At 43.9% G+C, this 27,954-nt stretch overlaps 1 protein-coding gene and 1 non-coding gene across 2 annotated transcripts in view; both read left to right on the forward strand.

Moving 5' to 3' along the window:
* ANKDD1B (ankyrin repeat and death domain containing 1B) overlaps positions 1-27,954 on the forward strand; it is a 74,395-nt gene that overhangs the window by 17,616 nt on the left and 28,825 nt on the right. The window contains 9 exon segments of the mRNA XM_070378480.1: positions 743-841; positions 940-1,044; positions 16,381-16,479; positions 16,517-16,524; positions 17,246-17,290; positions 17,292-17,334; positions 22,355-22,453; positions 27,231-27,249; positions 27,252-27,340. Of these exon segments, the coding sequence (XP_070234581.1) occupies positions 743-841; positions 940-1,044; positions 16,381-16,479; positions 16,517-16,524; positions 17,246-17,290; positions 17,292-17,334; positions 22,355-22,453; positions 27,231-27,249; positions 27,252-27,340 (606 nt within the window).
* On the forward strand, positions 5,433-5,548 carry LOC138989647 (U5 spliceosomal RNA). Its single transcript, XR_011465896.1, has one exon. It is a non-coding gene; the product is annotated as a U5 spliceosomal RNA (small nuclear RNA).

Here is a 27,954-nt window from a genome sequence, read left to right on the forward strand (position 1 = left end):
AAATTTCTCCAACTGTTATAGCCCTAATTAATTATTTTTAATGCCTACATGATGTGGTGTGACTGTTCCTGATTTGTTCAGTGCTCCCATATTGATGGACATTTATTTATCTTGCTGTCAGTTTTAAGGGTTGCAATTAATAACCTTGTGTATATAACATTAGGTCCAGAAATTTATTTTCACGGGATAGAGTCCCAGGAGTGGGATTGCTGGTTGTATTTAAAATTTTAATAGATATTCCCAGATTGTTTAAACTGAAATGGTTTCATTTCCACTAATATCTTAATAGAGTACTTTTTTTGGTCCTTGTTGATTTGTAAGGATACTTCATATATTATAGAAGGTAACCATTTATCCGTATTAAGTTACATTTAAAAAATCTATCTTTTGTTTACTGACTTTATTTATCAACTTGTTCCTTCTATAACTTTTGAATCAAAACACTGTACATTATAATCTAAACTTTCTTCTAGTATGTATATTGTTTGTGTGATTTTTGCGTATGTATGATATGATACAGGATTTAATTTTGTTTTTTTTCCGGATGATGAATCGCTTGTACCTGTATTACTTTTAAATGTATTCATTTTCCCCATAGAATTGAAATATCACTTTTGCTGAATACTGAGCTCTCTCATTTCTTGATCTTCAGCAGTTAGGTATTAACCTGGCTTTTGTTGGTTGAGATAGTGTGGTGGCTCGCTCAAGAGATGGGTTCCTTTCTTCCCTTTTCTTGAGGAAGCATGGCTTGACAGTACTTCACCGTGCAGCCTGGTCTGGAAGTCTCGAGAGCATACTCATGTTGATTAGAGCTGGAGCGGACCAGAGAGCCAAGAGGCAGGTAGGTATGTGGATCACACCCGGACATAAGCCCTCTCTCACAGTGCAGGAGGGGGAAGGTTACAGAGTAATTACCTCCCCTCCCCTGGCTCTCTTTAGGATGGAATGAATGCCCTCCACTCTGCAGCTCAGAGCAATGGCGTGCGCATCATGGACCACCTCATTCAAGATCTGGACCTGGAAGACCTGGACCAGCCTGATGAGGTGTGTTATCACTGTGGGTCTCAAATAAACCCCACTAAATTGCACTGTCTTCCTGTCCCTGCTGGAACTGCCAGAGCAGCTGGCACAGATGGACCCGGCCCTGTAGCTGACTCCTCCCACACTCTGGCAGACCACAGAGCAGAAGGCAGTTATCGGTGCTGGTGGTGGCCTTGGCCCCTGCATGTGGGCAGGGCAGGAAGTAATAAAGAAGCACTCTCTACTCCCTCATCCTGGCCACGGGATGGACAGCATCCACCCTGTGTGGGTGTCTGTATCTTACTCTGTGATGCCTGGCCTTTTGGGAATGTACTTGACCCAAGGCGGTGCTGTGATGAGCCATGGAGTATACAGCAATTGCACCATACTTGTCTCTATTTTTTTCTTTTCATAAGAAGTATGGTAATAATAATAACAGCTACAGTGGCTCTAGTGGTAAAGAACCTGCCTACAATGCAGGAGACATAAGAAATGCGGGGGTTTGAGCCCTGGGTCAGGAAGATCCCCTAGAGAGGGCATGGCAACCCACTCCAGTATTCTTGCCTGGAGAATTTCCATGGACAGACGAGCCTGGTGGGCTGCATACAGTCCATGGGGTCGCAGAGCTGGGCATGACTGAAGCAACTACGCACCACTTATTGAATGTTTATCAGTGTGCTTGGCCCAGAGGAAAGCTGTGTCCACACATTATCTCAGTGAGAGCTCTAGAGCTCAGCACATATGGATGCTTAACAAATCATTGCTGAATGACTTAAACTGTTAATCCCCATAGTAATCCTATAATGAAGAAATATCTTTATTTATATTTGAGGAAGTCAAGGCTCAGAGACACTAAGTACCTGGTCTGAGGTCCCCAAACTGGAAGGTGGCAGAGCCAGGCTTGAATTCCGCTCTGGTGAGTCCAGCCACCGTGCTGTACTGTCCCCCTTCTCAGAGGACCGTGGGCACTGCCCATGCGCTAGGGAGCAGCCCTTTCCAGGCTTTCTCACAAGGCAGTGCCCTCTGTGGGGTGGGCATCTGGATTTCAAATGGGACCTCCTCTTCACTGTGCCTGTCGAACTTCATTCTCCATTGAAGACTCTCTAGAAGTTAATCAGTAACATTCATTTTATTTCATCTCTTTTAGGAAACTTTCACATTTTTTTTACCTCAATCTTAAAAATAATAACAAAAACTTTTGACAAATGAAGTCTATACCTTTCTTTTACTTCCTCTAAGTACGACTGAGCAACCATACATTTTATAGCCTGGAGCAGACAGACTTGGCTGAGGTCTGGGCGTATATTAAATATGAGGGTTGAGGAAGTCCTGCAACTGCTGAAGTCCTCAGTGCTTGCCTCTGGGCAATGGGGGGAATAAAACCTATTTCACAGTGGCACCAAGGCAGGATTTTGAGGGACGTCTTGACCTCCATATCTCTTTCGATCAGCAGTATCTCCATTCTTTGATGTAAATGATTTTCATACTTCCTCAGTCTTATGTACAGATACCTCTGCCTGTGAGCCAAATGGCAAGCCATTCTCCCACCCCTTTCCAATCAGACACCAACCCTAAGCCATTCCCATGTAGCAACATCAAAGCAGCCAGTACAGGGATGCTTAAATGAGTTAATGATGACAGAGCACTCAGCAAAGAGCCTGGCACAAGGTCAGTGCTCACTGAATGGTAGTTATTATAACAATTATTATAGGGTGTCTTGTTTCCTCAGACTGACAACCATCATCAAACAGCATTTGATGTCAGGATGAAGAAGTCAGACACTCCAGTTTGATCCATGCTAACTAGGAGTGTGGCCTACGATTGAATTCCATTCAAATCAGCAGATGTGTGTTCACAGCTGGTTTTGTATGAGACACAGGACTGTCTTCCTTTTCAGTGGGCTCTGGAGACAGCTGTGTGTGGGGAAGATCAGACAGGTTGAGGGGGCTCAATGACCAAAGCAGGTTTACGGGGCGCCTTCCCCACTTCTGCAGCTTCTGCTGGGCTTCCTGTCTGTTATCTCTTCAGCTGGCTCCAAGTTTGCCCTGTCTCACTCCTCTCCCTCCAACTCTGACCATTTGTTGGGGAAAAGGCTGAAGAACCCTGACTATGCAGAGCCAGGTGTTCAGCTGAAAGATCCTAAAATGAAGCTGCAATGAGAACCATATGCAGAATGAACAAATCATGAGTCCCCTGGGTCATCTAGGGAGCGGAGTCTCTGAGTCCCATTCCTAAAGAAACCTGGATTCTTCCATGGGAGAGACAGTCTGTCCTTTTTCTGAGATCTGTGAGTGGGGTCAAGGATATTAGCCAAAACCAGTGGGAACTGGGATCCAGAGCTCAGGGTCCGCTAATTCATTGTTGGTACCACATTTGTATTTGCTTAAAGGTACTGTGGAGCTCATGAAATTCACTGAATGGAAAAGACTGCTCCACCTTCACAACTGCCTTTCTTGCCCAGTTTCTTATCCACAGAAAGTGACTGAGAGCCTGTACACCTGCCCAGAGTTACTAATTCTTCTCATTAGCCTTGGAGGGAACTCCAAAAGCTCACAAGGAAAGCAGAACAGAGAGGAGGTTTTTATTAATCAAATGGATGTAAGTAGGCCCAGAAGAGATTGGGTAGGACGGCAGAGATAGAAAGCACCGGAAAATATTTTGAGGTTTCTCCCAACTCTGTAGCTCTAAAAAATATGTGGCCTCTCCAGAGGAGAGAGATTAGAGCAGCCAGGAGAAGTTAAGGGTTAAGCAGTCCAGATATTTTGACTCTATGTGTAACTTCCACCCAGTGATCAAAAATAATACTCAGACCAAAAAGTTTGGAGAGGGAGGGACACTGAAGGGAAGGGCCTCAGAGGCCACTCGTGTATCTGGATATTTACAAAGTCTGGTGGTACCACATGAGGTTGGTGCCAGCTGTGTAAAGAGAGGGACTTCCGTTGGTTTAAAGGAATCTTACAGGAAGTCTCTAGAGGTCCAAATGCAAAGAAACTCATCCTTGTTCAGAAGGCTGCAGATAATGGGCACGAGGATCTGAGAAGACAGCTTCTTCTGTGGACCTGTGGGCCACACCTCACAGCTTTGAAAGTGAAGTCGCTCAGTCGTTTCCGACTCTTTGCGACCTCGTGGACTATAGCCTACTAGACTCCTCCATCCATGGGATTCTCCAGGCAAGAATACTGGAGTGGGTTGCCATTTCCTTCTCCAGGTGATCTTCCCAACACAGGGATCAAGCCCGGGTCTCCCGCATTGCAGGCAGACGCTTTACCATCTGAGCCACCAGGGAAGCTCAAGTGTTTCTCTTCTAACTAGGCAGAAAGGCCCCACCAAGATTTCATCAAACCTGTTGCCTCTCGTCTGGGGAGAACTGACCCAGCGGCTCCCATTCACAGCAGTTCCATGACTTCAGAAGCAACGCACTGCTCTTCCAGCACTTTCTGCTGAATGTTCTCTTTCTCTCTCAAATATCCAGTTATGCAGGGACCCACTGCTTTCCCCTTTTGCTGAATTCAGCTGCGAATTCCTCATAGCAGGTTGGACTTTGGGCTGTTTGTGAAACTTTTACTCAACTTGGTAACTTGTCAAATAACCCTGCTGCTGCTAAGTCGCTTCAGTCGTGTCTGACTCTGTGCGACCCCATAGACGGCAGCCCACCAGGCTCCCGCGCCATTTTTTTTTTTTTTTTTTGGCCTGCGCAGTTTGAGGATCTTAGGTCCCCTACCAGAAAAGGAACCAGCAGGGAGTGAAAGCTAGAGCCCAAACCACTGGACCCCCTGGGAATAGCCAAAGCTCCATTTTTAAACAGGACACGGCTATGAATTTTTCTCAAACGGCAGAATATTCCAGAGTGTACATCTTGGAGGTGCACGGTACAGACAGACAAACACCTGTGCGCCCACCACGCAGTTCAAGAAAAAGGAAACTGTCAAACTTTGATAACACTCAACCCACCGAAGGGAGGAACCACGGTCATGAATTTTGTGCCAGTCACTTGCTTTTTTTCTTTTTTCTTTTTCAACTTAACAGCAAAGTCTGTAACAGAAATCAAATTCACACATACACAAAACATCTGAAACCCGGGTCTCCGCTCGGTGCGGCGTGTGAACGCCAGCCAGCCCGCCCGCCGCTTCGCCCCCTAGTGCTGACACAGGGGCGCTGCGTGGAGACAGCTTTCCCGAGCGGAGAGGCCGCCCACTTGCCTTATTTGCATACCCACCGTGCCCTGCACACCATACACGTTTAAAATTATAAAACTTCAAATTTTCTTTTACCTATGTGTTCTGAAATTAGACCCTTGTTTACAGAGTAATTTAGAAATTTTTGTTCAGGCACTGACTCTCGGTGTTAGCTAGTCACTCTCACTGTTCTAGGAGTTTCTGTTACCCGAGCTGTGAATTGCAAGGCTGTAGGTTATACTCTGGTTTCTCTTCAGACCGTATAAATCTTTCGCCTTTTACTAAAGATTTCCGTGGAGAGGAACAACTCTGAGTCTAAAACTAATTTTTTGAGGCCTTGTTTTCACAAGGCTACTTATACTGGTTAATGAAAGGCTTGTTGGGTTTGGTTATAAAGTGTTTGTACTTGCAATGGTGCAAATCCAGGTTTGTGAAGGAGAATTCTTCTGGAGAAAAAATGATAACTTATTTCAGTACTTTTATCTGAAAATCCCAAGTGAATAAGTCTTGTAGGTTACAATCCATGGGGTTGCAAGCAAAGAGTAAGACACCACTGCACCACTTATGGAAGTAAGGCTGTTAAACTGTATGTTTTTCTGTTGGTTTTGGGGGAGTACAGTGTAATCCCCGGTTATTAAAGTGAGAATTGTATACATGTTATCCTTAATTCAGTCAGTTTGTTTTGTTCATCAGTTAGTACTTCGCATCAAATGGCCAAATTATTGTAATTTCAGTTTTAGCACCAGTCCTTCCAGGGAAAATTCAGGACTGGTTTTTTTTAACATGGAATGGTTAGATTTTCTTATTAACAGACTCTCAAGAGCCTTTCTCAACACATTAGTTAAAAAACATCAGTTTTTCAGTGCTTAGCTTTCTTATATAGTTCAGTTCTCACATCCATACATGATTATTGGGAAAAGCATATGTTTGACTAGATGGACCTTTGTTGGCAAGGTTAGTGTCTCTGCTTTGTAATACGTTATATCTTTTCTTCCAAGGAGCGAGCGTCTTTTAATTTCATGGCTGCAGTCATCATCTGCAGCGAATTTGGAGCCCGCCCCCCGCACCCCAAAATTTTTGGACTGCTTCCCCATATATTTGCTCTGAAGTGATGGGACCAGAAGCCATGATCTTAGTTTTCTGAATGTTGTTTTAAGCCAACTCTTTCACTCTCCTCTTTCACTTTCATCAAGAGGCTCTTTAATTCTTCCTCACTTTCTGCCATAAGGGTGGTGTCATCTGCATATCTGAGGTTATTGATATTTCTCCCGGCAATCTTGATTCCAGCTTGTGCTTCTTCCAGCCCAGCGTTTCTCATGATGTACTCTGCATATAAGTTAAATAAGCAGGGTGATAACATACATCCTTGACTTACTCCCTTCCTGATTTGGAAACAGTCTGTTGCTCCATGTCTAACTGGTGCCTCTTGACCTGCATACAGATTTCTCAGGAGGCAGGTAAGGTGGTCTGGTATTCCCATCTCTTGACGAATTTTTCCATAGTTCATTGTGATCCACAATCAAAGGCTTTGGCGTAGTCAATAAGGTCGAAGTAGATGTTTTTCTGGAACTCTCTTGCTTTTTCGATGATCCAATGGATGTGGGCAATTTGATCTCTGGTTCCTCTGCCTTTTCTAAATCCAGCTTTTCTAATCACAAGTGATTAATGAGAAAGCGTATGTTTGTTTTCCTTATTTGAATACCAGACCACCTGACCTGCCTCTTGAGAAACCTATATGCAGGTCAGGAAGCAACAGTTAGAACTGGACGTGGAACAACAGACTGGTTCCAAATAGGAAAAGGAGTACGTCAAGGCTGTATATTGTCACCCTGCTTATTTAACTTATATGCAGAGTACATCATGAGAAACGCTGGGCTGGAAGAAGCACAAGCTGGAATCAAGATTGCTGGGAGAAATATCAATCACCTCAGATATGCAGATGACACCACCCTTATGGCAGAAAGTGAAGAGGAACTCAAAAGCCTCTTGATGAAAGTGAAAGAGGAGAGTGAAAAAGTTGGCTTAAAGCTCAACATTCAGAAAACGAAGATCATGGCATCTGGTCCCATCACTTCATGGCAAATAGATGGGGAAACAGTGCCAGACTTTATTTTTGGGGGCTCCAAAATCACTGCAGATGGTGATTGCAGCCATGAAATTAAAAGACTCTTACTCCTTGGAAGGAAAGTTACGACCAACCTAGATAGCATATTGAAAAGCAGAGACATTACTTTGCCGACAAAGGTCCGTCTAGTCAAGGCTGTGGTTTTTCCAGTGGTCATGTATGGATGTGAGAGTTGGACTGTGAAGAAAGCTAAACGCTGAAGAATTGATGCTTTTGAACTCTGGTGTTGGGGAAGAGTCTTGAGAGTCCCTTGGACTGCAAGGAGATCCAACCAGTCCATCCTAAAGGAGATCAGTCCTGGGTGTTCATTGGGAGGTCTGATGCTAAAGCGGAAACTCCAATACTTTGGCTACCTCATACAAAGAGTTGACTCATTGGGAAAGATCCTGATGGGGATTGGGGTCAGGAGAAGAAGGGGATGACAGATGGCTGGATGGCATCACCAACTCGATGGACATGAGTCTGAGTAAACTCCGGGAGTCGGTGATGGACAGGGAGGCCTGGTGTGCTGTGATTCATGGGGTTGTAAAGAGTCGGACATGACTGAGCGACTGAACTGAGCTGAACTCAATCTTTCTTGATGAGCAGTTAGTTATGTGTGAAGTTGATGAGGGTTTTGATTATTTTAGGGGCTGGTTAGTTAAATAATTTCAGAAAGAAAACGTGGTTATTGTTTTTTCTTTTGTATCAAGTTTGAAGTCCAGGGTGTATTTTATGATTGAAATGTTTTAATTGGTACTGTTTTGTTTTTAAAATGCTCAACCAGATTGTAACTAAAAAGAAGCCAGCTCAAAGTATAATAGACTATAGATCTTATTCTCCCTTCATGGCTTTAGGGCTGGACTGTCTGTTTTACTTATTACAGGTTTGGTTATTAGAATAATGTTTTTCTTGTTGAGACTGTGTAAGGCTTTCTTTCCCTAAGAATGAAATGGAGTCACAGATTTCTTAGGGCAGGCAGGTGTAATAATTTGTCCCCAAAGCGAGTGTACCCATTTATACTTCCGCCAATCACCTATGCATATTCCCATTGTTTCTCAGCCTTACTGGGCCTTGGTATATTCAGGTTTTAAATTTCGCCATCTGGTAGTCAAAAAGTTATTATATCTTAGTTTTAAGGTACATTTCTTTAATTACTAATGAAGTTGAACATCTTTTTAAAGATGTTTTGGGCATTCATGGTATCTCTTCCATGAAATGCATGTACTTGTCTTTTGCTGCAATGTCATTTTCTAAGTGGTTGTAGTTTTTGATACAGACTCTAGAGACTTTATTTTTTAAGTAAGACTTTGGTTTTTATTTATTTATGGCTGCACTGGGTCTTCATTGCCACTCGGGCTTTCCCTAGTTGCTGCAAGCAGGGGGCTACTCTCCTGTTGCAGCTTCTGATTGCGGTGGCTTCTCTCGTTGCAGAGCACTGACTTCAGGCACGCTGGCTTCAGATGTTGTGAATTGCAGGCTCTAGAGCACAGACTCAGTAGTTGTGGCACACAAGCTTAGTTGCCCCATGGCAGGTGGAATCTTCCCAGATGGAAGATTCCATTCCACAGGGATGGAACCTGAGCCCCTGCACTGGCAGGCACATTCTTAACCACTGGGTCACCAGGGACGTCCTCCAGAGTCTAAATACATACTCTTTGCTGGTTATGTGGTGCAATTTCCTTCTCCCAGTTTAAGGCTTCCCTGTCCAACTTTTTTAGTCTCTTCTGGTGAACTGGTCTAAATTTTAATATTGTCAGATTGATCTTATTTAAAAAAATTGTATTCTGATTTTGTGCTTTTGTGTGTGTTTAATATTTCTTTGCCTTGTTATTAAATTCTATATCTTTATATTATATATATATATATATATATGTATTTTTTTCTCTTTTTTTTTTGGCCATACTGCACAGTATGCAGAACTTCCTCTGTGTGCTGTGCTTAGTTGCTCAGTCATGTCCAGAGCCTTGTGACCCCATGGACTATAGCCCGCCAGACTCCTCTGTCCATAGAGATTCTCCAGGCAAGAATACTGGAGTGGTTTGCCATGCCCTCCTCCAGGGGATCATCCCAACCCAGGGATTGAACCCAGGCCTCCCGCAGTGCAGGCAGATTCTTTACCATCTGAGCCACCAGGGCAGTACAGAACTTCCTCTACCAGGAATTAAACCTGTGCCCCCTGCAGTGGAGGTGGGGAGTCAACCGCTGGACCACCAAGGAAGTCCTGTATCTTTTAAAGTTATGCTTTTCATATTTAAGTTCTTGATTCATCTGGAACTGAATTTTTGTGCAGTAAGTCGTCTACATATGAACCTTCATGTTGTGAGCTTTCAAAGAGGCAAATGTGTGTTTCACATGTCCAGTCACATACACTGACTCACGTGTCTGGCGTACATTGTCATGTGTGTGCATCCGCTACAAATGGTTGTGCTTTTGTGTACCTTACTGAATAGTGCTATGTAGAGTACAGTAGTACAGTAGCTTTATTTCAGCCCAGGATGTCCGGAAGCAAAGGTAACAGCAGTGGTGATGTAGCCGAAACTAGCATACTTTTCATGGTACTAAACTGTGAGATTAAAAATGTTTTCTTTATTTTTTGTTTTGTTATGTATTATTCATGTGGAAAATGTTATAAACCTATATGCTACTGCTGCTGCTAAGTCACTTCAGTTGTACAGTACTATATAGCCAACTGTGTTATTGGGTACCTAGGCTAACTTTGCGGGACTTATGAACAAACTGGACTTAAACGAATGTGCTCTCAGAATGGAACTCATTTGTATGTGAGGGACTTATATGGTGTGAAGTGCGGGTCACTTTTATTTCCGACAATCACCCAGCACTGTTTATTTATTGCTGTCTCTTCCCCACTGATCTGCAGTGACAGCTCTGACAGACATCAGCTTTCCTTGCAAGAGTGGGAATGTTTCTGTGCTCACTGTTTTTTTCTTCAAACCACTCTACTGTGGTGTGATTGACCTACAAAAAGCTGCACATGTTTAAGGTGTACAACCTGATGAGTCTGGAGTTAAGTATAGACCCGTGAAATCGTTACCACAATCAACGTTGTAAACACTCTGGGCTCTCCATTCTGTTCCGTGGGTCCAACTTATCTATCCCTGAGCTAATATCACACATCTTAATTCCTGTGGATTTATAATAAGACGTGAAAGTGGTAGGCTTAATCCCTCTCTTTGGTTTTCTTTTCAGGAGTAACTTGGCTATCCTTTGTTCTTCCAAATATGTTTAGAATAGCCTTCTGATTTCCATGAAAATTCCTACTGGGGATTTCCCTGGTGGTCCCATGGTTAAGACTTCTGCCAATGCAAGGAAGGGATGCAGGTTTCTATCCTTGGCCGTAAGCTAAGATCCCACATACCTCATGGCAAAAAAAAAAAAAAAAGGTAAAACAGAAGCCATATTATAACAAATTCAATAAAGACAAAAAATGGTCAACATTAAAAAAAATCTTAAAAAAAAAAAAGAAAATCCTATGGGATGTGAATTTATTTATTTAATTAAATACGTTATTTATTTTTGGCCATACTGCCTGGCATGTGAGATCTTAGTTCCCCAACCAGGGACGAAGCCCCAGCCCTTGGCAGTGAAAGCATGGAGTCCTAACCACTGGACCACCGAGGAGTTTTCATAATTTGAATTTACTATCTAACTACATAATTTTTTTAAAACTCCTTTTCTGATATTTTTTTCTCTTTTATTATTGAACAGTTAGCATATACAACATTGATCTTATATAATATGAAGTAGAAATGATAGTGGACCTCTTTTTCTTACGCCTGATCTTAAAGAAATGCTTTGAAATATTTCTGCATTGAATATGATGTTTATTTTAAGTATTAGATAACTTTTATCGAGTATTTGCTTATACTCTCTGTTTACTTAAGTTTTGCTGCATCTATTAGGATGATCATGTGCTTTCTTCTTTTAAATTGTTAATGTGGTGAGTGACATTGATTTCCAAATGTTGAGCCAATTTTGCATTTCTGGGATAAATTTGTCTTAGGCTGCTATGACAAAACACTATAAACCGGGTGACAGCTGAGACTTCTTTCTCACAGCTTGGGAGGTTGTAAGTCCGGAGTCAGGATGCCAGCACGGGGCTGGTTCTGGTAAGGGTCGTCCTCCAGGTTGCAGACTGTTGACTTCTTGTATCCTCACAGGGCAGAAAAGAGAGCCAGCTAGCACTCTGGCCTCCTCTTATTTATAAGGGCACTAATCCCATCCGTGAGGGCTCTACCCTCATGGCCTAATTACTCTCAAAGTCCCTGTCTCCTAATTCATCTCACTGGGTTTAGGGTTTCAACATATGAACTTGGTGGGAGGGGACACAGACTTTCAGCCCACTGGAAAACCCAACTTGGTTATATTATTAATTTATTTTAATTTTTATTGCTTTTTAAATTTTTATTTAATTTTTATTGCTTTACAATGTTGTATTAGTTTCTACCCTACAGTAAAGGGAATCACTATACATGTGTGTATATATATATTTTTTTGTTGTTCAGTTGCTCAGTTATGTCTGACTCTTTGTGATCCCATGGACTGCAGCACGCAAGGCTTCCCTGCTACTGATGCTAAGTCACTTCAGTCGTGTCCGACTCTGTGCTACCCCGTAGACGGCAGCCCACCAGGCTCCCCCGTCCCTGGGATTCTCCAGGCAAGGAGTGGGTTGCCATTTCCTTCTCCAATGCATGAAAGTAAAAAGTGAAAGTGAAGTTGCTCAGTCGTGTCCAACTCTTCGCGACCCCATGGACTGCAGCCTACCAGGCTCCTCCGTCCATGGGATTTTCCAGGCAAGAGTACTGGAGTGGAGTGCCATTGCCTTCTCCGCAAATAACCCTGCAGTAAACTTAAAAATGAAAAATAATTTTAATGAATAACTGCAACACCTTAGACTTATTCATGTGCAAACAATTTAAATGCATTGAATTAAGACATATTAGGTTAAGTACACATTAAGCTAACACAGGAAAAAAAAAAAGGAACAGAAATTCTGAACCTTTCTCATTTTTGCTAATTAAGAAAGGGATTTAGGATACTGAGTTGTGGTTGTCTGGGGTCTGAAGCCTGAGGTGCTGACACCAGGCTCCACAGTCCTCCAGGCAGAAAATCTCCCTGCCTTACAGTGAGGACAGTCTCCGTTCTTGGAGACAGCTGCACTGGGTAGAGGCCCATTCGAACATAATTTAAAAGGGTTGGGTGGTTAAAAATATGAAAGTAGACACAATAAACTATATTAAAAAAAAACTCACGTTTTCAAACTTCTTATTTTGCTTAGAATATGTACTAGAGATGGGAGAAAAGATTTGTATCTCATTTTACTGTCAGCTGGTCTTTCTTTATGCTACCTTTTGATACGTTTATAAGATACAGACTACTTTAAATGTCCTTATTTTGTGTAATTTGGCTTTCACTTTTTTTTTTGTTTTTGATGATAACATTTTTTAAAGAGCATCCAAAGTTCGAAGCAATGGCTGTTTTGTTAGGGAGGAAAAATGTTTTATCTTTGATAACCTCCCACTTATCAGACTAGACTTTCTCTGTGGGTGGGTCCTCTGTCACTTTGTTTAACCATGCAGAAATGCAAGACTTTGTAGCAACCAAGGATAACATAGTAAGGCCATTTTAAGGTTGAACAGACTCCTAATATTTCCAGCAGTGTTTTTCCCCAGATTGCTAAATATGTATTAGTGAGAATTCTTTCTGTTATGAGTGACAAAAATCCAGTTTAATCTGGAAAAAACATTGAAGGTAGTTTATGAACTCCTAACTAAAGAGTTTGAGGGTGTATCTCGCTGGCTGCAGGCATGGCTAGATTCAGCTCCCGCCCAACTCTTGGCTGTTTCTGTTGGCATTTTTACAAAAGTATTTGTTTATTTGGCTGTGCCGGGTCTTATTTGCAGTATGTGAGATCTTTACTTGCAGCATGTGAACTCTTAGTTGCGGTGTGTGGGGTCTAGTTCCCTGACCAGAGATGGAACCCGGGCTCCCTGCACTGGGAGCATGGAGTCTTAGCCACTGGACAAGGGAAGTCCCTCTGTGGGCATTACTGAGAAGCATACTCTCCACGTAGTGGGAAGGATGGCTGCTAGCAGCCTCAAGTCTAAATTCTTATGAATAGTGTTATGGATTTTGATTCATAAGAAAGAAAATTTCTCCCTCATCAAATATTCATCAAATATATAAATATTTATATTTATCATCAAATATATAAATCACCATAATTCTGTTTGGCCCTGCCTGAAACATGTGCCCAATCCTGAACCAATTCCTGTGACCATGGGTTATATGATCGTGGCAGGTAAAGCCTGGCCATTGACAGCAGTAAATGGGCTAAATTAACGGTTGTGTGTGTGTGTGTGTGTTGGCAGGGAGAGGGGCAGGGGAGCGGTTCTCCCAAGGAAAAGCAAAGACACAAGCAGCAAATGTCCACGCGCAGACAGAACACCATCACGTGTTATTCATGCCCTTTGTGCATAAAGGGCTAACAAATCACCTTTCCTTTCTGCATGAGAATTTAAACCTTAGTTAACTTTCTGGCTCTGTGTCTCTACAAACAAAAGTACAATATTAACTCTTACTAAGCAGCATTGCTTATGATAAAAATGATTCCTGATCGGTAAGCTGCATCTGGACTTGGAGGAACTACAGATGAATTGTGAATGCCAGAGGAGAAACCATACTTTGGGCATCTCTGAGTTCAGTGACTTCTTTTCTTCTGTTTCAGGGCATTAGCCACCATTTCTTATCACCTGCCTCCCCAACCACAGGCACAAACTCAAACTGAGTTACGTACCCCCACATATCACCAATTTGGTTATTGCATTTCATTACAATCACTTGCATATTTGCTCATCTTCCTTAATGGACTCTGAGCTTCTTGAGGATAGGGTGTCATATTCTTTTATCTTGGCCACTTTTGCTTAGGACAATATCTAAGATACATATATATATAAATGCTTAATAATTGTTAACAGTTGTTGAATAAATGAGTGACTAATTTGTAAGAATGTGTGACTAAATGTTTTCATCTAATATATAATCAGCGTTTCTCATCTTTCTTTTTGTGATTGGTTTATATGGATCTTTGTTGGCGCTCTCTGCAGGTATTTGTATAAGCTGGACACAATCATTCTGTCATTTCCCAAAAGCTGTTGATGGCTCATGGGGCTTCCCAGGTGGCTCAGTGGTAAAGAATCCATCTGCCAAGTAGGAGATGAACCCTGGGTGGGGAAGATCCCCTGGAGAAGAAATGGCAACCTATTCCAATAATTGCCTGGGAAATCCCATGGATAGAGGAGCCTGGTGGGCTATAGTCCATGGATTCAAACAGAGTTGGCCATGACTTACTGACTAAACACCAGTTTGTGGCTCAAGACTAGAGCTTTATCTCCAATTATGGATCTAGTCTCACAAGCAGCAAAAGTGGGCACCAAGCATTCTCTGTCTTTTTGCTTTGTCCTTTCTTGGTGATTCAATGAGGACAGAATTTCAGACTTTGAAGGGCTAGAGATATAGGTCTAATTGGCAACATATTTGGCTCAAAAATATAAATAAGGTGAATTTTTGGTGCCTGTTTGTTACTCTGGCATGTATAGAGTCCCATAGGACTGATCCATACATACTTTTCTGGAAGCCATTTACTATTTTAGCAGTTTTCCTTCCTTTTTCTTTGAGTTGTTGGAGAATCATGAGCTATTATCTCAAGCAAACAGTAAGCATTACTTTTTATTATCTTACATTAGCAGGAGATCAGATAACAAATCTCAGATTCAGGGAACTTCTTATAAAGAGTCTTGTGTCTTGCTTTTAACATTTCAAACATCTTGCTAAGCTTTTGGTTAACAACATAGCAGGCCAATTTGTGAATGTTTTCTTTAGTTGACGAAAATACTTCTGCTGCCCACCAACTTGGCCACCCCAACTTGTTTTCCTGCTTTTAAATATCTCAGGTTAGAAAATTGAGTTTTTCTATAGGTGTCTCACCGTTCTTTCAGTAGCCAAATGACGCTTTGGCTATCGAAAATGCAGTCTTCCTTTGCAATGTGAAGATTTGGAGAAACTACCATAATCAGAAGATTCTACCCTTGAACTTTCCTCCCTAACAAATCACACCTAAACATCTGTCTTAAGCTGTATTCTCTGGATAATTCCTAATTTCTCCATCCTACATCATACAGACCTGTTCTCAAGAGTTTTCCTGTTGATCCTTAGTGAATGTCAAAGAGAAGTATATGAGCAGGCATCTGAGCCACCAGGGAAGCCCCATTAACAAGCAGGGAGGGCCTGAAAAGAAGCAGTTGATACAATGTCATGTCTCAAGACAAGACTTGTCATGTCAAGACTTCCCTGGTGGCTCAGATGGTAAAGTGTCTGCCTACAATGCAGAAGACCCGGGTTCAATCCCTGGGTCGGGAAGATCTCCTGGAGAAGGAAATGGCAACCCACTCCAGTATTCTTGCCTGGAAAATCCCATGGACAGAGGAGTCTGGTAGGCTATAGTCCATGGGGTCGCAAAGAGTCGGACATGACTGAGTGACTTCACTTTCTTTCTTTCATGTCTCAATGAGTCATGTAAATATTAAACCCTGGAGAATTTCTGCTTCAAGCATTTTTATCAGTAAGGCAAGGCTTACTGAGTGATATGCAAATGACTCAGATGAGGTCTGGCACAAAATCAGCTTCTCAATAAATAGCTGAGTGAAAGACCTGTTGCATAAATGCAGAAAGTTGGTAAAAATGTTCCATTTGAAAGGGAAGGTAGTCTGGCTGTGAGGCGGGGCCTTCCCCAGACGCTTTGGAAAGGCCGTGTCTGAACGTACCTCCCTGCCCCCGTGAAAATGATTCTGTGCTGATGGAGTTTGGGGCGAAAACTCAGAACTGGATCTGGTTTGAAGTGAGAGAGGTTGTTATGACCTGCCCCTAAGAAGAGCCCAGAATGCCATGACCAGAATCACCACCTTGGCCTTCTTGCCCTCCTCAAAATGCTCCCCACTTGGCCAGTTGTCTTGTGTGTTTAATAAGTGTGTAATAATACTGGCATTTGTGACTGATTTTCAGAAGGGAAGAAAACCATTTCTTTTGGTGGCAGAGAGGGGCCATGTCGAAATGATAGGAACACTTCTCTTCCTTAATCTGCATACTGCAGAAAAGGACAAGGTGAGATGGAATTTTATTTTTTCACCAAGGACTAGAGAAAGGGAAGTGGCAGTTGAGGTATAGATTTGGCAATGGCATTCTGGTGAGCAGTTGAGTTCTTCACTTGTTACTACAGTCGGAAAGATCATGGGATATCCCAATGAAATCAACCCACTTTTTCAGTGGACTGTCCAAATCACCAATTTTGCTCCATAAATGTCTGAAATCAGAGGACTACATGGAATTTTCTACTGTCAGCTCCAGTTGCTCTTTTCTTGCCCTGAGATCTTCTGGGGACTCCAGTCCCACCTGACCAGGGAAGGAAACACCGAGTGGATGTCCATGGGCTTGTGCATGTCTTTGATGCTTTTTTTAAGGAGCAATTCCTAGATGTGAAAGTGTGGGTCAAAGAGTGCCGCACACTGTAAAACCCTTCGGGATAATATTGCTAAAACTACCTCCCAGAAGTCTTGCGACAGTTTGCCTTCCCAAAAGTTATATACAATTACTTGCATTATTCCATTTTTTACTAGCAGATTAGCAGCGAAGGTAAAAAAAGAAACATGGATGGTTTGTTTCCTTCACATTCAAACAGCTATGTATTTTCAATTTAAAACTTTAAAAGTATGAATTTCACTTAAAACTATGGAAAACATGGCCAGTTCTGGAGCCACAGCTTTATCCAGTGTGACCCCTGCCCCTGGAAGCCATTCTGCAGCCCTGCCTGTGGGTGCGGCATGTTCCTGGGAAGCTCTCCTGAGGGGGTCTCTGTTCTAGGGGGGGAGAGCGCTGCCCTGCACCTCGCAGAAAAGCGTGGTCACAGCCCTGTGGCCAGTGCTGCTCACCCAGTCACCAGAAATACATGAGATCAGTGAGGTATGTGCGGGGGCTCATACAGGTGAGCATGCGGTGCAGAAGAGGAAGAGTGAGAAGAACGGCTTTCGAGAAAGGAATGGGGGGCAAACAAAAGTGTTTGTGCCACAGGCTGCAAAGTGAAGTGCAAGTCGCTCAGTCGTGTCCAACTGTTTGCGACCCCATGGACTACACAGTCCATGGATTCTCCAGGCCAGAATACTGGAGTGGGTAGCCTTTGCCTTCTTCAGGGGATCTTCCCAACCCAGGGGTTGAACCCAAGTCCCCGCATTGAAGGCGGGTTCTTTACCAGCTGAGCCATAAGGGAAGCCCACAGGGTAGGTGATGCAGAAAGGTTCCTCCCTTTTTCTTTAAAGGAACTCACAGCGGTTCATTTGTTAATCCATTCACTTACTCACCAAAAAATATTTAATGTGTACTCTGGATAATGGTTACAGTATGAGGCAGAGAGCATCACTGACTCAATGGACCTGAATTTGAGTAAGCTCTGGGGGATGGTGGACAGAGGAGCCTACAGTGCTTGGGGTCCCAAAGAGTCAGACATGACTTAGTGACCGAACCATGACTGAACCCTGCTACGTAGAGTGTTTTCTTATTCTGGAAGCCTACAGGGCAAGATGGGCATACAATAAATATTATATTGGGTTAAATACACTAATAGATGTATATGCAGTGTGCTATGGGAACACAAAGGAAAATCTGTTTCAGAAATACCTCACACAGACGAGGTGATATATTATGTGGCTCTGGGCATTCTAGTGAACACTGGTACCAGGAGACGGAGCCCAAGTGAGGGAACTGAGGCATGAAAAAGCACGGTGAGTACTGGGAACGACAGCACCGAACCTGAGGACGGCTGGGGTGGAGCAATGGGAGGCCGCGCTTACCGGGAGCAGAGACCCGGGAGGGTTTCAGGCGGCACAGAGCAGCGGGAGCCCTCGCAGGCGGGGCAGGACACTGACGCTGTGCTCTGAAGGGAGGACTGGGGCCTGGAAAGCTGGAGGCGGGGCGTCCCTTCCGGTGACCCGAAATGACAGGGGCAAGGGCTCTTGGGCAGACTCTCAGGGGCAGCACACAGCCTGAGGTGGGAGGAGGAGGTAGAGGTCACAGGACTTGTGAGCAGGGGCTGGGGAGAGGGGAGACTTTCTGCCCCGCAGCTCCCTGGCTTGCACTCCCAGGACGGTGGGGTGCCCATCCCTGAGCTGTGGAGGGTGAGAGGAGGGGAGGAGGGGGAGCGCCTCAGTCGCCAGGGAGTGGGCGGGCTCTCCCTGAGACTCTGTGGGAGGGGATAACTCAGGTGAGGGGAGCGGGCAGATAGAAAGCAGGCCTGGGTTCAGCGGAGAGGCTGCGGCTGCGGAGGCAGACCGTGAGTCATCTGCTCTGGGAGGTCACTTTTTAACCTCTGGGTCCACGCCTTTGGAGCTGGCTGTTTGGAGATCCAGGTGATTTGAGTCCTCTTGGACTTCATAGTAGTGATGATCAGATTGAAGTGCTTTAACTTTATGAAGATCCTAGGAATGTGATCTTCTTGAATAAAAGTTATGAATGATGCGTGAGAAACTCTAGGAGAACTGGATTCACCCAGCAAAAATCTTAGCCCTGATTGGCCTTCACAAATATAGAGATCCAGTCCTATAGTCATAGGATTTAAAGTCTTAGTCATGCTGGCCCTTTTCTATTCTAATACTTTACCACTGGAATGTGTGCACCTGGATTTAATCCACATTTTAGCTATTTTTGAGTCAGGGCACATTGAAGAAAAGTCTTTAAGTCTAACAAACTGTACTTGTAGACTGTGATAGATTTTATTTGCACAAAGTGTCTAGTGATACTATTAATCCTTTGGATGAAGCCCATAAGGTACATACAGTCTTGGGCTGCCTCTGTTTTCTGACATAGGCCCTTGCCAGACCATGGAGTGACTCATGGGACTACGCTTGAGTGTGGTGCTCTCCAAACATTCTAGGTAGCAAACTCATATCAGTAAAGAAAATGTGAGCATGTGCCTTATCACAGGTACATTTATCATTAAATCAATATATTATAAAACATATGCCAGAAATATAAATTTTAAAGATTGAGATAAAAATAAACATAAATAGCAATTTTCATATTTTCTCTACACTGAAAGGATTATCTTATAAACATCTGATATGTTTTCCTTTGAGTTTTGTGTTCCGATGCATGCATATTTTTAGGGTCTTCCCAAAATGCCTTTAATCCTTCTTTAGCTCCTGGCCATTTAGGTTTTGTTCAGTTTTTCTTTATTATGGAAGTAAGGAAGTAATCACTGCAAATGGTGACTGCAGCCATGAAATTAAGACTGTTACTCCTTGGAAGAAAAGTTATGATCAACCTAGATAGCATATTGAAAAGCAGAGACATTACTTTGCCAACAAAGGTCCATCTAGTCAAGGCTATGGTTTTTCCTGTGGTCATGTATGGATGTGAGAGTTGGACTGTGAAGAAGGCTGAGCGCCAAAGAATTGATGCTTTTGAATTCTGGTGTTGGAGGAGACTCTTGAGAATCCCTTGGACTGCAAGGAGATCCAACCAGTCCATTCTGAAGGATATCAGCCCTGGAATTTCTTTGGAGGGAATGATGCTGAAGCTGAAACTCCAATACTTTGGCCACCTCATGCGAAGAGCTGACTCATTGGAAAAGACTCTGATGCTGGGAGGGATTGGGGGCAGGAGGAGAAGGGACGACAGAGGATGAGATCATTGGATGGCATCACCAACTCAATGGATGTGAGTTTGAGTGAACTCTGGGAGTTGGTGATGGACAGGGAGGCCTGGTATGCTGCAATTCATGGGGTCGCAAAGAGTTGGACACGACTGAGCGACTGAACTCAATTGAATTTATGATTGATTTCTTAGAACTCTGCTCATACTTGAAAATTTGAGGGAGGTGAAAAAATTTAACCTGCAAATTGTTTACAGTGTTTGAATACTTTATGAATATTGCATTTAACAATCAATGATGTATGACTATGTTGATTAAATATTTATTCATTTCAATTTGGTGGTTTTCTTTTGGCATTTGGAACCAACTGTTTTTTGTTGTTGTTGTTGTTGTTAAGATTTCAAATATTTCTTTGGTGCTTAAAAAGTCTGAAGGTCATACACTCTGTGCCTCTTGTGTCTCGTGGATGAGATGCCACAGGCCCCTACAGCTCTTTGGGTTCCTGGCTTTGGGCTCTTTACAAACCTGTTTCTGCATCACATCCTTCCACTAGGGGGCATTTCCTACCATTCTGATCTCAGTCTAGATGTCACCCAATCCAAGAAGGTTTTCTTGATCACTCACTGGAAAATAATCATCCAGTCACACTATTTCACTTCTCACTGTAGCATGCTCATTACCACTAGCTGATATTATTCTTCTAATAACATCTAGAATCTAATAGATGGATTTATTCTAAATCTGTTGATTTACTGATTTACCAGTCTACCGATCTATGTATCGATTGTCCACCCCTCCTGGAATGTAATGTCAGAGATATTGTCAGTCTAATCATATCCACGCCCCCACTATTTAACATAGGGTCTGATACATAATAAGTGCTCAATAAATTTTTGTGGCTTTATTGAGATGATATTGAAGATCATTGCTCACCTTTACTAGCTCATGTATTTCCCAAGTACTGTGATGGTTTCAGGAAAAGAGGTAGGATGCTGTGGTTGCCAGAATAACAGCCCCCCAAAGAGGTCCACATTAGGATCCTAGGAACCTGTAAGTTTGTGAAGTTACAGAGTGAAGGGGATTTAAGGTTGATCATCATCTGACCCTACAACGAGATTATCCAGGTGAGCCTAATATAATCACAAGGATCCTTTCAAGCAGAACAATGAGGCCAGCAGGGAGGTCAGAGGGATGTAACATGAGAAGGACTGAGCACCCCATTGCTGACTTTGAAGGTAAAGGAGGGGGCTGAGAGCCAAGGGGTGTGTGTGGCTTCCACAGACTGAAAAAGGCAAAGAAATGGATTCTCCTGAAAGCCTCCCTATAGGCCTTTCTCTTCACTCAGTGAGACTCATTTCAGACTTCTGACCTCTAGAACTGTAAGATAATACATCTGTATTGTTTAAGGCACTTACATTTGTGGTAATTTGTTATTTGCAGCAATAGAAAACTAATAATATAGGTGGTTCTGTTACTGTCACAGAGGAAGACATAGAGGCCCATCCTTGAGCCTCTATGAGGCCATTTATTCAAGGTCATTCAGGCATTTAGTATCAGCTCAAGCTAGATTCCCATTGGTTGGAGTGTGTATCAGTTCTGTGAGTATTTGTTCCACTTGCCTATCACTTTAAAACCAACCAACCCAAAGCACAGCGGCTTAGAACCATACACTATTATCTTTAAGCTTTTCTTCTTGCAAGGACTTTTGCAAGAGGATGGGATAATCAGGGGCTTCCCAGGTGGCCGAGTGGTAAAGAATCCCCCTGCAAAGCAGGAGACACAGGAGACGTGGGCTTGATCCCTGGGTCAGGAATATCCCCTGGAGGAGGAAATGGCAACCCACTCCAGTATTCTTGCCTGGAGAATTCCATGGTCAGAAGAGCCTGGTGAACCACAGTCCGTGGGATCGCAAAGAGTTGGACACAGCTGAGCCACTAACACTTTCATGCTGTTTTGAGGTGGTACCTGCAAGGGGACAGTTACTAGTAAACAGAATGAAAGAGGGTTGAGACATTTCTGGGGCCAACAGCAAGTTCATTTCTTCTGGCTCAAGGAGAGGGTTAGCAGGGTATATAGAGAGAAGACCTGGCCCCAGTTCACTTGGTACTTCCTGGCTTTAGCTCATATTTGCCTGAGGCATGCCTAGGACCTGACTCTTTACCTAGAAGCAGCAAAGAGCACCCCCCACCCAATAATAAGAAACACATTGGATTTTCTCTTTAAAAGAGTCATTCGGTTTCATTGTATTCATTGATAACCATGAGAAGAACACCAGAAAGCGTGCTGGATTCTAATGGAAATCCCTCCCTGCCTTCTCTCTCCACCTGTCTGTTACAGATCAATATCAGTGCTTTGCAGACAGCAACTCGGAATGGCCATGCATCATTGGTCAGCTTTCTTCTCAATGAGAACGTTGATCTGCACCAGAAGATGGAAGTGAGTCTATTACGATAACATGGACTTTGATCCCAGCTCTGTGAGGCTCTGTGTGCCGTAAGATGCTGCCTGCAGATACGCTGGGGAGAGGGAAGGGAAGAACAGGTGACCACAAAGGAGGAATTCTTTCTGGGAGGGCTGACCAACTCCTTTTGTAGACTGAGTTTTAATCATGAGAAATAGAATCCGAGGGCTGAATTTTAGAAAGTTGTTGCAGTTCCTGAACAAAATGAAATCTTTGTGTTTTAAATATTTATATTTGCCGCAGTTAAACTTTCTCAAGTGTCTGGAGATGCCATTTTTGTATTAAATTTATCAGTCTGGGAAAATGATGACACTGCTGTTAATAGGAAGGAGAAGGATTATTTTTCTCCCTTCGCTGACCGATTTTGTTTTTCTTTTGAAAGTCAGTCATTTGTACTGATTTAGGTTTTCTGAAGTTGGCCCTGGCAGAATTAACAAAGGCCATCTGTGCTGGAATTAGATGCTATTTTTCACTCTACTTTCATTTCTCCTGGGAGAATATTCTTTCCTCTGCTCTTGTTTAAGCCATTGCTATTTATTGTATTAACTGGAGAGAAGGGATGTGATTTAAACCAGGATTGGTAGTTTTTGGAGAATGGCACGAGAGGCTCTGAATTTGTCTGGTCTATCCAAGGATGCCCCCTGTTTCTCAGGAGGGTTTGGGGCCACAGCAAGGCTGGTAGTCCCAGCAGGAAGGGCCCTCCCTGTGTCACTGGGATTAGGGATCTGTTCTTTTTTTTTTCATGCTTGGTGTCATAGAGACCAGGTCCTCCCAGAGCAGAAGAGGTCTGTACGGAAAGCCTGCCCCTCCACCCCATCTGTCTCCGACTGCCCTTGCTCACCCTTGGACAGTCTGATGCACACAGCTTTAGGTCCCATCTGCCCCTCCTTTCCCCCTCCTCTGAGTACTGCTGTGTTCTTTGCTCAATCACTACACCTTTCTTCCATCCATCTACCCCTGTGGGAAGGAGGCTGGTGTTGATGTCGGAGTCAGGAAGATCTGGGTTTGAATCCTGTCTCTTCCACTTCCTAGCTCAGATGCCTCAGGAGGTGATTTAACCTCTGAATTGATAGCTTAGGTGATTCAGGATCTCCAAAGAAGAAGATTTAGCTTCTGGACCAGGTACCAGGCTTGATCACTCAAGAGCTTTTGTGTAGCAGAGTTTTATTGAAGTATAAAAAGGGACAGAGAAAGCTTCTGACATAGACATCAGAAGGGGGCAGAGAGTGACCCCCTTGCTAGTGTCAGCAAGGGAGTTATATACTTTTTAAAAACATCTGCCTACAATGTGGGTGACCTGGGTTCAATCCCTGGGTTGGGAGGATCTCCTGGAGAAGGAAATGGCAACCCACTCCAGTATTCTTGCCTGGAGAATCCCATGGATGGAGAAGCCTGGCAGGCTACAGTCCATGGGGTGGCAAAGAGTCAGACTGAGCGACTTCACTCACTCACTCACACACAGTGAATCAAAAGAATGCAAGGTTGTAAAGATCTTACTAGACCCACTCCCACAATTTACATTTTAAGATGACAGGATTAGAACTAACAATCTAAAGATCTTACCAGACCCACTCCCATGATATACATTTTAAGGTATCAGGATTAGTCAGAAGGTTTTTCAAGGAGAAACTGTCCTCAAGCAGGATACATTGTTGTTATATAATCCTTGCTGCTGCTGCTGCTAAGTCACTTCAGTCATGTCCGACTCTGTGCGACCCCATAGACGGCAGCCCACCAGGCTTCCCCGTCCCTGGGATTCTCCAGGCAAGAACACTGAAGTGGCTTGCCATTTCCTTCTCCAATGCATGAAGGTGGAAAGTGAAAGTGAAGTCGCTCAGTCGTGTCCGACTCTTAGCAACCCCGTGGACTGCAGCCTACCAGGCTCCTCCGTCCACGGGATTTTCTAGGCAAAAGTACTGGAGTGGGGTACCATTGCCTTCTCCGATATAATCCTTAGTACAGAGTTTAAACTGAGTTGTTTGTTGTGTAATCATCAGTTCTGGGCTTAAGGAAAAAAATGTTTTATGTGACTAAGACTAAGGAATGTAGAGAGAGAGAGAGAGAAAAAAAAAAAAAAAAGACTTTGTCCTTTCCTCCTCCTTGAGAATTCCAGGCCCCTATCTCCTCTTCAAGAGCCCCAGGCCCTTCTCTCCTCCTCAGGGACCTGGACTTCTTATCAACCTGCCTAGGAATTGACTCTCTCAGTATGTAAAGTGTGGAATAGAAGACCTAACTGCTGGGGTGGTTGTGAATGAAAAGCTGTCAGCCTCGTGTTTTTAAACAGTATTAACTGTTGGGGATATGAGAGTATTAACTGTATGGATGTGAGAGTTGGCTATAAAGAAAGCTGAGCACTGAAGAATTGATGGTTTTGAGCTGTGGTGTTGAAGAAGACTCTTGAGAGTCCCTTGGACTGCAAGGAGATCCAACCAATCCATCCTAAAGGAAATCAGTCCTGAATATTCATTGAAAGCACTGATGCTGAAGCTGAACTCTAATACTTTGGCCACCTGATGTGAAGAGCTGACTCATTCGAAAAGACTCTGATGCTGGGAAAGATTGAAGGTGGGAGGGGCAGGGGATGACAGAGGATGAGACGGTTGGATGGCATCACTGACTCAATAGACATGAGTTTGCGCAAGCTCTGGGAGTTGCTGATGGAGGGAGGCCTGGCATTCTGGAGTCCTGCTGCTGCTAAGTCGCTTCAGTCGTGTTGTCATAGACGGCAGCCCACCAGGCTCCCCCGTCCCTGGGATTCTCCAGGCAAGAACACTGGAGTGGCTTGCCATTTCCTTCTCCAATGCATGAAAGTGGAAAGTGAAAGTGAAGTTGCTCAGTCGTGTCGGACTAGCGACCCCATGGGCTGCAGCCTACCAGGCTCCTCTGTCCATGGGATTTTCCAGGCAAGAGTACTGGAGTGGGGTGCCACTGCCTTCTCCATTCTGGAGTCCATGGGGTCCCAAATAGTTGGACACGACTGAGCGACTAAACTGAACTGAACTGTTGGGGCCGTGAGTGTGTACTGGTGCCATTAGGAGGATGTGTTGTATGTGCCTTCCTGATGCAGACTAACGTCATCGTCTCTGCTTGAGCAACCCTGCGCCGTCCTCTGCACCCACCCTCGAGGCATCTGCACCCCTTCTCTCCACTCTCTCTCCTCTCAGCTCAGCTTCTGTGGTCCACAGGGTCTCACTGCATCCCCTTTGCTGCTCTGTCTTCCCTGTGCCCCAACCCCGCCCCTCCCCACTAGATGCCCCTCACCTCACTCTCACACCTTAGCTGTGTTCTCCTCGCCTTTTTTCCTCCCTGCAGCTGCCTTGTCCACCCCCAGGGAGGTGTTTTCTCTTGAGCCCCCGGGACCAGGGGCAGCTGGGTGGGAGTAAGGCAGCAAGAGGCTGTGTGTGACTGTGGAGGCGGGCACTGAGCTTGCCAGAGCTGGTAAGGAGCCCGCGGTGGAGGTGAGTAGTGCGTGGCCGGAAGACAGGCATTTTAGCCACAAAGTGGGAGGAAAGCAGACTGTCGGGCCTAGTGAATACACGGTGGTCAGACTACATAGGTGGGAGGGCTGAGCATGGACCGTACCCTAGGTGAGGGGGTGTTAGTCCCACAACCCGCTCGAGGGAGAAAAAGCCCTAGTTCAAGGCAAGTTAGGAAATATGGAATATGACTGCTATTTCCTCCTTGTGGTTACTCCCACTGCACTTTAGCTCTTTGAAGGCTCTGCGAAGTCCTGCAATTAAGGTATTCAGTAGTTTCTTAGTCTTCATATTTGAGCTCAGACGTCAGTTCTTCAAGAAAGTTTTTTTCTGCCCTCCGGAAAGTTTGGCCCTCAGCCCACCCCAACATATGTTATCTTACTACTCTGCAGTTTTCCTCCAAGGTACTTAACACAATTAGTAACTGTATATTTATTTTGTGACTTAAAAAAAATCAATGTCTACTTTCCCTACTCAGTGAAAGATTCCTGAGGCTGGGCCACGTTCACCATTGAACCCCGTGTTACTCTTCTTCAGTCGCTCAGTCGTGTCCAGCTCTTTGTGATCCCATTGCCTGCAGCACACCAGGCTTCCCTATCCTTCACTATCTCCCAGAGTTTTCTCAAACTCATGTCTACTGAATGAGTGATGCCATCCAACTGTCTCATCCTCTGTCATCCCCTTCTCCTCCTGCCCTCAGTCTTTCCCAGCATCAGGTCTTTTCCAGTGAGTCAGTTCTTTATATCAGGTGACCAAAGTATTGGAGCTTCAGCTTCAGCATCAGTCCCTCCAATGAAAATTCAGGTCTGATTTCCTTTAGGATTGACAGATTTGATCTTGCTGTCTAAGGGACTCTCAAGAGCCTTCTACAGCACCCCAGTTAGAAAGCATCAATTCTTCAGTGATCAACCTTCTTTATGGTCCAACTCTCACATCAATACATGACTACTGGAAAAGCCATAGTTTCCATTCATTCATAGGCCAGGCTCTTTTTCGGGATGCTGACTGAACCCCTAGCGTCCTGAAAAGAGCCTGGCTAATAGTAGGTGCTCAGAATCAAGTTCTAGAATAAATGATGCAGGAGGGTGGGTTGCTGGTGAGTAGGTTAGCTGTGCGGCCTTGGCAGGCAAATGATTGCTGAAGACTTAGTGAAGGACTCACCACCACGCTGGGCAGTGTCAGTGTTCAGGGGATTATCTGCTGAAATGAGTCACTTTTTGATCTGAATGTTGAAGCCAGAATTTTTTGAATTTGACATTGTCATTTGTTTCTGCAGCCTAAGGCGTCCCCTCTTCATTAGCTGTTCTCAATAACCATGTCACAGTGGTGAACAGCTTATTAAGTGCACAGCATGACACTGATATCTTAAATCAGGTAAGCCAGCAAGTCAGAACCTGGAAAGTCAATTTTCTTGTTTCAACTCAGTGTGTTTAGGGGTAGTTTTGATCAAGTTCAAGGTTCCTGGGAGGAACAGGCACATCTATTTTTTATCCTTTTCCTCCTCTCACCTTCACTCCCACTTGCACACACATATTCTGTCTTTTTCAAATGCACAACTGGGATCCATCCAGTGCATTATTAAACTGTTCACGTTTAACAGGCCCAGTGCTTCAGATAGATAAACTGTAGCTCGGCGGTAAATCACCAGAGCCTCTTTAAATCAAAAGCTACTCCCCCAGTGTGAAATGTTGTAGTTGGCAGAGAACCCTTTTCCCCCAGAAGGAAGCTTTGTTTCTGTATGACAGACAGTAAATGAATGTATCTTCTTTTTGCCCAAAGGCAAAAGAGACCTCTTGAAAAAAAATTTTTTTTAAATCACCATGAATTCAGTCATTGGAGCAGAATCAAATGCTCCATAGAAGGCATCCATCACTGGCTAGAAATAGAAATGTTGAGGCAGAAGAATTAAGAGGATGGGGGTGGGTGCTGTTTGCACTGGGTCCTGCTGTGGGACGGGCTGCACTCCTCCAGAGGCCAGGAGTGGGAAGGAAAACTCTCAG

The sequence above is a fragment of the Bos mutus genome, chromosome 10, assembly GCF_027580195.1.
Source record: "Bos mutus isolate GX-2022 chromosome 10, NWIPB_WYAK_1.1, whole genome shotgun sequence".
In the NCBI taxonomy this organism is placed as follows: domain Eukaryota; kingdom Metazoa; phylum Chordata; class Mammalia; order Artiodactyla; family Bovidae; genus Bos; species Bos mutus.